The 12,375-nt window shown below is 37.0% G+C and overlaps 2 protein-coding genes across 2 annotated transcripts; both read right to left on the bottom strand.

Annotated features, from left to right (window-relative positions):
* Positions 1-607: 607 nt before the first annotated feature.
* Positions 608-5,163, bottom strand: LOC113324275 (putative disease resistance RPP13-like protein 1). The gene is made up of 2 exons (XM_026572599.1): positions 1,360-5,163; positions 608-1,156 (listed from the first exon to the last, which is right to left on the bottom strand). The coding sequence occupies exon 1, from the start codon at positions 5,035-5,037 to the stop codon at positions 1,405-1,407; it is 3,633 nt and encodes a 1,210-aa protein (XP_026428384.1). The 5' UTR covers positions 5,038-5,163; the 3' UTR covers positions 608-1,156; positions 1,360-1,404.
* Positions 5,164-5,705: 542 nt separating this feature from the next.
* On the bottom strand, positions 5,706-10,632 carry LOC113276278 (L-arabinokinase-like). Its single transcript, XM_026525859.1, has 9 exons — positions 10,614-10,632; positions 10,339-10,460; positions 7,890-7,923; positions 7,548-7,641; positions 7,067-7,270; positions 6,853-6,989; positions 6,493-6,566; positions 6,164-6,367; positions 5,706-6,031 (listed from the first exon to the last, which is right to left on the bottom strand). Exons 1-9 carry the CDS (start codon positions 10,630-10,632, stop codon positions 5,909-5,911), a joined length of 1,011 nt encoding a protein of 336 aa, XP_026381644.1. The 3' UTR covers positions 5,706-5,908.
* Positions 10,633-12,375: the final 1,743 nt, after the last annotated feature.

Raw genomic sequence — 12,375 nt, 5'->3', positions numbered from 1 at the left:
GTCTCGGTCCCGAGCGAGATACTGGTATAACGTTGTCTCGGGGAGATTCCGTTTCCAAATCTCGGTGTAATCTCGGTACAACTCCAGAGAAGGAAATTTTGTAAAACAGGAGTATTGTCTCCATTGTTCTCGAAATGTTTTAATACCGAAATTCCGTCCGAGATGCCCGGAATTCCGTCCGAGATGCCCGGAATTCCGACCGAGATGCCCGAAATTTCCGATTTCTTTCCGTCTCGGCGAAATCTTGCGTTTCGTTTTGTGGTGATCCGAAATTCCGCCGGAATTCCGGCCGAGATGCCCGAAATCGACTACATAGGGCTAAACCTAGAATTTTTTACAAAGTGAGAACCTTTGACATTCAGTTTCTGTGCGTTCTTATTATGCACGAATCAAACATTTGTAACTACTCGTTAATCGTGAAAATAAAGATCGCAGGTCCAATAATAATCATACTCAATATGCCATGTTCTTCCAAACTTACAGAAGACATTAAAAACTTTATCCAAAGATGAACGCAAACTTTTCCACAGTTTTAAATTATCATGAGACGTGAAAAATACACGAAAACAACCAAGACATGACACTTATCGCATATTGTTAACGAAAATAATCTCATAAATGGTAACTGTCATAATTTAGCAATAATTCATAATTAACCAAAATTATTACATGGCTCAATGGAATATTTTTGTGTATAGAAATATTCTTACATGACAAGCATCCATTACGATAACATCACACCAAACACTATCTTGGTACAAAGAGCCAATGAAAAATTTCACAACACAACATTTAGATACCGTTACCTCTGAACCATTACTAAGCCAATGAAGAGAGTAGAGATGAGGGTGATTTTCAGTCTGTAGCTTCAACTTACGAACGGCTTCTTCCGACATCACATTCTCACAACTATCCGAATCAATTATCATACGAAAAATCTTGCCATCAATGGTACAAGTTGCCTGAAAATTATTCTTTGGCAGCCATGGCTCATCATTTTTTGCAAAACCTGACTCGAATTCTTTGAAATGAAGTACTGGCCGAACGATCTTTCATAGGAAAATTAAGAAGGATGACCGATTGCTAGTTGTTTTCTCATCTTCGATCGAACATTCCATATCATTTCAAACGAAGCTATGAAGTAATTCCTACCAACCTGTTGCACCAATTGTATGAATTCATAAGCAAAGTGACCAGACAAGACAAGTAAAATAGAGTTGAAGTTGTTCTGACTAGTCAATTCCACAACTTTAACTGTGTAGAGTTGTCTAGATTACAAATCAATTTCCAACATTATCATCAAAGAGAATACAAATTTAATCTCAATAAATTTTAAACAAGACAGAGAGAAGGGATCACCTGTTGGCTGTTGGTGATAGAAAAGATGAACTGTAGCAAGCAGATCTACTCCTTCTCCATCAAATTAGTTAACTCCCACCAATCAGATACATCCGGACCGCCCTCGTCTCTTTGAATGAAATCAACTCTCAGATCTTCAAGAAACGTGAGGGACTTCTTGAGATCATAGGGGATTGACTCCTTATTCAGTTTGTCGCATTTCCAGATAGTTAATTCCCGGAGAGAAGTGCATAATCGTAAATCCGGTAGAGATGTTAAAACAGGACAATGGTATAACAACAGTGAACGAATAGAAGTACATAATTGCAAATCTGGTAGAGACGCCAAGACAGGGCAATCATATATCCTCAGCGACTGAAAAGAAGTGTTGTTGTTGTTGTTTCGATTATCACCATCATCACGAAAACCTTGAAAATTTGAGCAATCCCTAATTTTAAGGGACCTAAAATTCGAAGTACTGATTTGGAGTAGATCGCCCAGCGGTGGTAAATATATTAGATCTGGAGATTCCCATATTTCAATGGATGTGAGAGAGGGCAGACATCCTTCTTCTACTCCTATATTGAGTAATGAGTTCACTGCATTGTCATTGGTACCCAATAACATCAATTCCTTAAGAGAAGAAAACAAAATTATCGGTGGTGTTCTTCTCAATCTTTTACAGTTAACTAAAATCAGCGTCTCAAGTGCAGGGAAACAAGAAGAATAAGAAGAAAGAGGAGCAACCCATTCTTCTAAGTTTTCCAATCCAACTATCCACAATTTAACTAACGAAGGGAATAATGAAGATATCTTTGAAGCATTACTGTTTCCTTGTTGATGATAAAATTCTTCGCCCAAACACTTGATTGATCTCATTCCCAAAATAAAAAGAACCCTAAGAAATGGGAGCATACCTAACGCTGGAAGCTTCTCACAATTATCCAAGTACAATTCTAATTCCACCAAATTCGGAAGGCAGTTTGATAATGAACAACCAATCATCCACTTTGGAAGCTTTACACCTGAGAATCCATCTATTTTCAATTTCTTTAAATTTAAGTGAGGCTGGAGACCGTCCAACACCGTAGTATCATTCACACTTCTGCTATTCCGCACTTCTTCATCATCGCCAGTCGAACCCCATTTCAGAACTAACTTGCGAAGGTGTTGCTTGTCTTTTAAATTTGCTGTTTCTGCGCCTTGTTTTCCACCGCTCAAATTCTCCAGATTTCTTATACATAACACCTGAAGGAGGTTTAAGCCTGCCAACTCTTCAATGCCATTATTACCGGAACTTCCACAGATCTCATTTTCTTTTCTAACCATGTAATCCTCTAATTTTTCCAGGCAAGTGAGCCTTTCTATACCTCTAGGCATAACATCATCAAATCTCCCGTGAGTAAAAATTCTCAATCTCGGCCAATTCTTGATTTCCTTGGGAAGTTTACAGTTCTCTCCTAATTTCACCATCTCCAAATTGCTGAGGTTGCTAATACATGATTCAGGCAATATTTTGATGGAAGTACCTTTAAAATCAAGACACCTTAATTGCGTTAATGCTCCTAGTTCACTAGGTAAGGCATCTAAATTATGACATTTACGGAACTCCAACGTCCTTAAACTGCTGATACAAGTGATTGAATCCGGTAACTTAGAGATTTCTGTATCCGAAAGATCAAGAAAACTTAGATGTTTTAAGGACCCAATGTTATCGGGAATAGATTTAATATCCGACTTCGAGATATCAAGATGCCTCAATTTCTTCAAAGTTTCAATTTTACTAAGAAGCCAGTTGGGAACGTTTCTACATTGATGCAGTATAAGTGTTTGCAAATTGTATGAATTATCTAAAGACACCTTAGGAAATGAATCGACGCATGAGAAGTCAAGGTACCTCAGATGCTTCAGCTTAGAAATCGAAGAAGGGAGTGACCATGAATCCCAGACGCTGAGCAGGCATAATATTCGTAAACGCTTATGAGGAAGAAAAGAATCAATATGCCGAAAATCCCATGAGGCAGTAGCAATAATAGTGCGCAACTTATCAGATGAAAACCCCCCTTGTTCATCAAATGGCAGTCGTAAACGACGAACTTGTGAAATTTCTTCCTTCCCGTATCTTTTACCGTCTCCAATTACGAATTCGTTACAATCTGTAATGCTCAATGCAAGATCATGCACCAGATCATGCATCTTACATGTTGTAATGTCACCCAATTCTTCATCCCTCACCACATCTTGGAAGAATGAACTCCATACCAAATACTCAAAATATTCATTCCCTATATCTTCAAGTCCTCCACTAGATTGCACAAGGAATCCTTCTGCCATCCATAGTCGAATTAACATTTCTCTATTTATTTCCCAGTCTTTGGGAAATAAACAACAGTAAGAAAAACATTGCTTCAAAGGCGCAGGTAGATTGTCATAGCTCAACTTTAATATTGATATGACCTTTTTATGTTCTTCTGCACTCCACAAATCATTATTGTTTGCGATTGACAACCAATAACTTTGATTTCTTTTTGAACACATTAAACTTCCGAGAGACTTTGCTGCAAGTGGTAGACCATCACATTTTCCCGCTATATCCTTGCCAATTTTTATCATTTCGGAGGTCAATACTGCTCCACCCTGAGACAATACTTTCTTCTCGATAATAGACCAACAAACATGATCTGATAATTTTTTCAAATTGTGAACTATACCTCCAACTGTATCCGCAACCTTTTGATTACGTGTAGTGACTAATACTTTGCTGCCGAAGCCGCCAAAAACAAGGACATTTTTTAATTTCTCCCAATCTTGGGCATCCTCATTCCACAAGTCGTCCAAAACAAGCAGATATTTTTTACCAGTCAGGCTTTCCATAACCTTATTCGCCAGGACATCAAGATTTGATAGATCACCACATGCACCTCCGGTAATGGACTCTAAGATATTTTTTAAAATCCGAGAGACATCGAAATCATCAGATATGCAAACCCACATCTTTAGTTCGAAGTAATTTCCTATGGACTCATCATTGTAGACCAGCTGAGCTAGTGAAGTCTTGCCAAGTCCACCCATACCCACGATCGACACTGTGGAAATTTTGTCTTGCTGAGAAGAATTAAACGATGATGACGAGGGTGGTAACAATTTGTCAGACAGTATATTTATTATCTCTGCTTTTGCATCATCCCTCCCTAGAAGTGAAGTATCATCTACCACCGAATATGTTAGACGGTTACCTTGCTCTGTAGTTTGATTATCACGAAAACCACTAGCATTTAACGAATACCTAACATTTTCATTGTAGATTTCATCTAATTTTGCATTGATTCCCCTGATTTGACGAGACATCTTGAAATGGAATACTAGTGGGTTGGAGGGTGAGACAAAGTCTCGTACCTTGTGTTTAAGTTTGCCTCCCACTGCATCACGACGCATGACTTCATAAGCAAACTCATCCAAAACATCGTCAGCATCATAAACAACATCTTTAAGCCTTCTCAACCAAAGTCTCACAGTATCATAATTTACTTGTTTCTTCTCGGCATCAGACATTAGAGCTTGAATTGACTCGAGGGTATCCTTGAGCTTTCGTAAGTCGTCTTTTACACCCCATGCCGAAGAAATCTGTTGAGTAATAACAGGTAATACCTTGTTAATGATCTCAGTGACCCCGTTAACAAGAATTTGTTCAGCGGCCATTATGAAAAATTTCAAGCAGATAGAAAAACAATGAAGAAGAAATGAATGAAGATAATGGTGTTTTTTTGAGAGAAATATGAAAGTGTGTAGAGTACAACTATGAGAATGTGGAATAAAATGAGTCTTCGATGGCTGGCCGAGTCAACAAATAATAATATCCATGAAACTATTTGCTACTCTCCTCCATTCATTTGTGATCACCTCTTTTCTCAATAAAAGCAGACAGTGATTTCTATAACATTATTGGCTAGTCGGTGCAAGTATACCCCAGCAGTTACCACTTGACACCCCAACTTGTCTAAAATGAATAATTGTTGAACCTAAAAGTGAGAGATTTCTACTATTTGCTGTGTCAAAATTATTTTTACTATTTGTTGGTAAAACAAAAAGAATTATTACTACACCCTGGCATTTTTTTTTTTGATACGGCACCGCTAGGCCCACTCCCCTTAGCAGACCAAGAAAGCTGGACTAGCCCCACTGCTAGCCCAACCGCCATCTCATTAACAAGATCCAGTTTCAGCTCTATCCATAGAGGAAATTGGTGAAAACAGGGGATCCAACCTTTCCTAACGGGAATCGATCCGCTACATCCCGCCCGCACTATGGACGAAAGAGGTGCCTTAACCACTGTGCTTGACAGTTGTTGGCTGGCATGAATGATTTTGTTGGCATGAATGATTTTTCTTTCTATTACAGAAACAACCCTTTCAGAAAATGAAGGGTTACAACTTACGACTTAACTTATAGATGATTCATAATTCTAGTAGTCTCAATAACAAGAATTAGAATCTTAATAACTACAAACAATAGTAAAATCAGAATGAAAAAAATTACTCAAAAGTGCTTCGGATTGTTAGAGGGGGGAAAACTAAGCTTCTGTTGGTGGAAAACGGCGCCGAATTTTCAGATACACAAACTCTCCGGCACCTGGGGAAGAACCTTCAAAAACAAATGGCTTGAATCCTGTGGCAGCTTTGTACATTTTCTGAATCTGCACATTAACAGTCTCTAATTACAAAGAGTTCAGCATGTCGGTCAATTTTGTTTGTAGCCCATGTCTTAACCACGAATAACTTACCCTAATCTTTATTTTTTTTGCTCAACTGAGGTTTCAGAAAGTTACCTCTAGAATCTGTTCGCTGCTTGTTAGACAGTTCCTTCCTAGTATGCAAACAGAGCCACCGGAGCCTCCACCAGTAATCTTTGCTCCGAACAGAGTTCCATTTTCAGATTTAGACACTTTACAGTGTTGCATTTCCTGCACCAATTTTACTAGCCCATCCGTTCCATCAGATCCAAGTCCACAAGCACTATAACTGTACTGACACTGTACATATAAAAGGGAATAAGAAAATATTAGTCTACAAGTCAAAACTATTAGAGGCGACTCTTCTTACTTTAGAAACACGGTTAAGAAATTTAACTCCGTGGAGCTCGAAACTGCATAGATACCTGGTACACGAGTTCTCCAAGAGCAGAAAATTGGTCATTAGATGATACAGCTGTTAGTAGTGCTTTAAAAGCCTGAAATCAAATAAATACGAATTAGCAATTTGGTCAGATTATTTCATGTGTGGAAGGTCCAATGGTGATGCTCCAAGATATATCCTTCTTCTTAATTAAGCTGCTCCTAGCTAAATAGTGCATGGATTTTGGGGTAAAATAAGAACATCTTGACATATATCATGCCCGATAAAGGTCACTATAATGCCTTGAGAAAGTCAGAAGCTCATCAAATCTTGTGTTCACAAGATACTCGTGACAAGAAATGGCAGAACAGTTTGTCCAAGAGTTAATAATAACAACTAAACTTGACACGGAAATTCTCATAGATTGGATGTCTGGCCGGTGCTTTAACTGCATAACTGCGTTTGTGGTCAAGGTAGGTTTCCAAGAATGTTTCCCCAAGTATAGATTCCGGAAGCTTCTTTTCATACACTGCTTCATATCTGCAATAAAAGATGTAACTACAAACTTCATAACGGCGGAAAAGAGAGTCAAAAATTTTGTGCCCCAAGAAATTTACCTGTGAGGCGCAAGATTACATAGATAATCAAGGGAAGCTTCAGCTTCACGTAGTTCGTTACCATCTTCTTCGAGTTCATTTACTTGCTCTGGTGTATTAGCACTGGATGATGAATTAGGCAACGACCCTGACGCAATAGACTTGATGATTTTACGCCCCATAAAGGCACCTATTCTCACAGATCCATAGTCTGCACCACCGACACTGAAAATAACGCCATATTACAATGTGGGTTCAAAGAGTTCAAAAATTAAAATTTATCAAGAATCTAACAGAGAACTTCTCAGGAATAAATATGATATCGAAGTATGCAATAAAAACATCCATTCCTATGTCCAAATCTTGGTTAAAGATGACTGCACTTTAGGTAAACATAAAAATTAATCCACAACGAAGATCATTAAGGTATAAAAAGATAATCCTGAAACTGAGGCATGATCACAGAAAAAAACTATGTGAAGCTGAAGCTTGCATTGATTACCTATGTCGAATTCCTGAATCAATACCCCAGAATCGTATATGGGAGGGGATCGTCAGAAGATAGGCAAGTTTGTGTTCCTTATCGTATAAATGTTATCCCCTGCCAAGTATAATTGGCAGTTCTTTGATTTGTGTTTTTTGTGTATTCCCCATTTTTACTGATTCAAAATGCCGGAACCTAATATGTATGTGCTCGATATTGTATTCATAGAGTTTCATGACAAAAAAATAGTACATAAAATCGCTTCTTGAGTCCCCAACTTCATGCTACTGCGCCTAAGAAACAGCCTAGGTGATCTAACCAAACTAAATATCTATAGTAATAATCAGTACCAAAGGTCACCTGCCCGACATGCAATAGGAACAACATCCGACACCTGTTTCCAAAAAGCAACAAAGAACTCATGAATGAAAAAGAATTTGATGAAGGTCTTGATGTAAAACAGATGAAGAGTTCACTACTTGTAGTTCCACTTCTATGGGTTCTCTCATAATCCATTACTGTTCTTCTTTTTCACTTACTCATTACCCAAAACAAAGATCTAGAATGAAGAAAAATAACCAGAAAAGAAGAGTGATTGATAGAGAGAAAAAGAAAGAAAAAAGATACCACAAGTTCCAATGATAAGTTGGTTAGATGTTAAGTGATGAATTGATGATGGTGATTCATTAACACACAATGAAATGAAGAAGAAGCATCTTCTTCTGTAAATTCTGTAATAACAATCAAGTAAAGAACCCTTGAAAGCATCCAGTGTTATCAGTGTATCAGTGGACTGGTGGAGAGAAAGAAAAACACTTTGAAGCAAGTGAAAGCAAAATAAAAGAAAAACGTACGCATAATCATTTCATAAACAAAAAACAAATATAAAAAATCCAAGTTAAAAACTGAAAAAGTAAATCTACAAACATACAAAAACTTGGTCTAAGTTTGACCGATTGACTAGAGAGAATTTTGCAAGTGCATGCGGACAACACTTGACCCCCACCCTTTTCCATGTTGGATACTGGGTTCTCCATTGGTAAAAACCCCAAAAACTACTTTCCCCTGTAAATCAAAAAAGGCGTAATAAACAAAACAAGTACACATTCAAGGTTTCTCGAAAGGTTTAATCTTTATTTTATGTAGCCGTTAGCCCCGATGGAGAATTTGTTGTCCCAATAAGAAAAGTAATTACAATTTTTGTGTAGTTTTCCTAGTAGAAGTATGACAACTAGAGCCACTACTTTGCACAACCACTATCTAGTTATATAATAATTCAAACTAACTACAATCATAACTAAATCGAGGCAAGCATAGGAAATTGCAAAGCCTTAGCTAAAAAATTCAAACCATTCCAAATAAGATATTCATGTTGAGTTGCAACTTCAAATTTAGTGGATTGGCTCACCATACAGAAATCGGTAACTAAGTTATGCATGTAAACCGAAGAAGGAAAAAATAAACGATATATTCCCAAAGAAGCAGAACAAAGCAACAAATAAGTCATACCATACCTCGGAACTTCTGGTAGGTGGATTGGTAGCTCGCTGACTATGTTTACATGATACAAATGACACCGCCACTGGGAATTTCATCCAATTTGGAGCTCTCCAAGTACCCGAATCACAGTCTTTATAAAAACTTCATCAATGCTGATTCTGCGCAGGTTATGATTCTCTTCATGTCAGAGCATTTCTTCCTGATTGCTCCCAGCGGTAAACATTCTATCGCATGGTCGACCATCCTATCAAAAGAAGGCACTAAATCATAAGCATCAACAGAAGATAAAGTAGAGCAAGCCATTGTAAAAAAACAGTGACTATTCAGAAATAACTCTTGATAAATATGTTAGTATGGACTTAAGCTAAAATGGTGGTAAATCACAGAAGATAGTTCAAGTATGAAATTTCCAACAAAAGATGCTTCAGCTAAGATATTGAAACTTCAAAATGAAGGCAACTAATCATGTGTTAGGAACCATACTCCGATACTTTCTGGGGATGGTCAACATAAACTTGAAACTGGAGATACTCGAAACACGAGGAAATTGAAAAGCTCATTGAATAAGATTTAGTCCAACCATTTTGTGAGACAAACTTGAACATAAAATCAGTGGAACAATGAGAAAGATACATACTAAATCAGTAATCATTTAGTCGCATATTTATCTGTCATGTTATAACTAAAAACAATCACAAAAATCTATATGTACTTGACTTCCTTGGAAGCTTCCAAAGCCTGTGCCTTTAGGTCAGCCATCTTGGATTCACAAATTCATGACAAGAAATTGATATTAGACACAAGAACTATAGTCCTCATAACACAGAAACCAGAACTTGCTGCATATAAATGAACAGAACGGAACATTTCACAATCAAAACCTAGTGGTTGCATAACTATCAACATACCTCACAATTAAACAAAGTTGAGCGAGTATATAGAACTTAAAAAGTTCCTGTTTCAAATATCAACTTCATCCAAATCTAACACAACAGCCCGACAAACAGAATTTTTTAACCAAACTAAATCATGTACGCAGCTAAAAAACCTCAAAGAAAAACATGCAGATATACTTGATGACTCAACGCAGAACTCAAATCATTAGCAAGAATCTGTTCTCAGCGAACTTGTTAACTCTCAATGGAGTTGGTCCGATGCATTCAAAATTGAAGGCATATTGAAAAGAAATACTTACCAAGATATCAACCCACCCAAATTGGGTTTGGACATATTAGCTAAGGAATCAACACTAGATTGATCTTGAACATCAAGCTAGTAGAAAAAGACATTCTCCAACCCACATTCTGACAAGCAATGATACTGTATTTGATCCTATCTTTTCATCTCTAGCTGTTAGCATGACAGTCACACATTCAAGAGCCAATCTTCGAATAATCTCATGCCAGATTCGTTTCTTTGTACCAGTAACAACTGCAAACATCCTACAACAGAAAAGCAAACTATTAAATACGAAAATGGAGGCACAAACACACACATTTACAACTTAATTATATCTAAACCCAAAACACAAATCAACATCCAAACTAACAAACTATCAAAACCCCTTGAATCTGATAAAATTACCTTTAGATGCAGGAGGCATTGTTAGTCACTTGATCTTCTTACAAACTGAAATTAAAAACAAAATAAAATAAAATCAGAATCATGAATATAAATGAACAGAAAAAGGAGAACCTGATTTGAAGAAACCCTAAGAGAGAGAGGGGACGAACCAAAACGCATAAAACACAACAGATCTTCTCTATTACTTCCAACTCTTCCAAATAGAAGCTTCGGATCTTCAATAATAGCTTTGAATCTTCACATAACAACTATGACAACAACGATATATCCTTCGTTCAAAACAGATTCGAAAAGGAGAAAAAATTAGGTTAAGTAAAAAACAAAATTGATAGCAAAACACTGAAATATGGATGTTAAATACCTAGGTCATGTGTTGTTTCTCTCCGTTTCTCACTTAAATCTTCATGAACTGTTGGTTCACTGTGAGAAAGATAAACAAGAGACCCTAAAACCTAAACGAAGAGAAGAGGAGATACTAATACTATACTCCAGAACCCCAAGGTTACGCGATTCGGTTCTGAATGTGGGGGAATATTTAAGTTTGTTGGAACAAGACTGAGATCCAGTGAAATACATATGGCAAGTAAGCCGATAGCTAACCCATTTCATACTTATCGAAACATGGCACTGTAGTTGGCTGGCCATTTCGGTCCACCCAATAGACGATCAGTGGTGGGCGAATTAAAACTTCAAATAATTGTCGGATTTATCCCGTGATTTAGTAGTCTATCATTAAATCACACACCTGTCACGTTTGAAAATGACAGGTAGTTTGCGTTGAATGGTAGGCCCAACTATTTTCATGTTATGTGACAGGATTTGTTTGTTAAATTCTAATCACACAATTAATATGTCATTTAAAAACATGATTAATAGCCCTCCATGGACTAGTGATTCCACACTGCCAACACGAACAAACCAAATCTCACCCTAACCAGCTGTGAATCTGAACAATAACGTCACACTACATTTGTTCAACATACAAAGCCACTAGTAAACCACATTATTCTGGTCAGTCTATCTATAACGGTTGGGTGGTGGGTGAGGCCAAAACCGACCCAATCCAACCCATGTGGACGGAGGCATGTGAGCGCAAATGGGCCCACTGAAATTTCAAATTTAGTAACAATAGAGTTGGTTTTTCTGTAATAATAGAGTCTTGTGGGTGCAAATATAAATGGCTGATGATACTGATCACAAATCAGTTAAAGGTGAAGCTTAAGGTACATTCATCACCATGATTTCTTTTTTATTCTAATTTTAATTCAAAAATACATACGATCGTTTAGTTCGATTTGGGTATTTTCAAGTTAGGGTTTTTATTTTTTTCTTAATCAAAAGCAAAATTCCTCTTCTCTATAATCACAGTTTGCATAACTAGAGTGAGATTCGTTAAAATACTCATTAATCCATAAGTAATCAGACCCTTGTCTTTTATTTGAATTTTAAGGGTTTTCTCAATATATTTTTTAATTGAATCATCAATGTTTTGTTTTGTTTGCTTTTGTATATTTTGTTTATTTACAATGTTTTAATTGAAGCATCAATGTAGGTTTATGCAACCAATTCCGTGATTTATGAAAACTCAATTGTCGATGGAGAACTTGGTGGTGGCAGTACAAATGAACTTGGTGAACTTGCTTCTTCTTTATAAACTGAAGTGAACAGATTAAAAGAAAGTGACGTGGGAATGTCAGTGCCGGAACCATCCCTTCCTAAGTCCAATGGTAACAATTCAAATATGTTAACTGATGTTGAATTG

Source organism: Papaver somniferum, chromosome 1 (genome assembly GCF_003573695.1).
Source record: "Papaver somniferum cultivar HN1 chromosome 1, ASM357369v1, whole genome shotgun sequence".
Taxonomy (NCBI): Eukaryota; Viridiplantae; Streptophyta; class Magnoliopsida; order Ranunculales; family Papaveraceae; genus Papaver; species Papaver somniferum.
The sequence above is the reverse complement of the archived record's forward strand: the minus strand, read 5'-3'. Positions and strand labels throughout refer to the sequence as shown.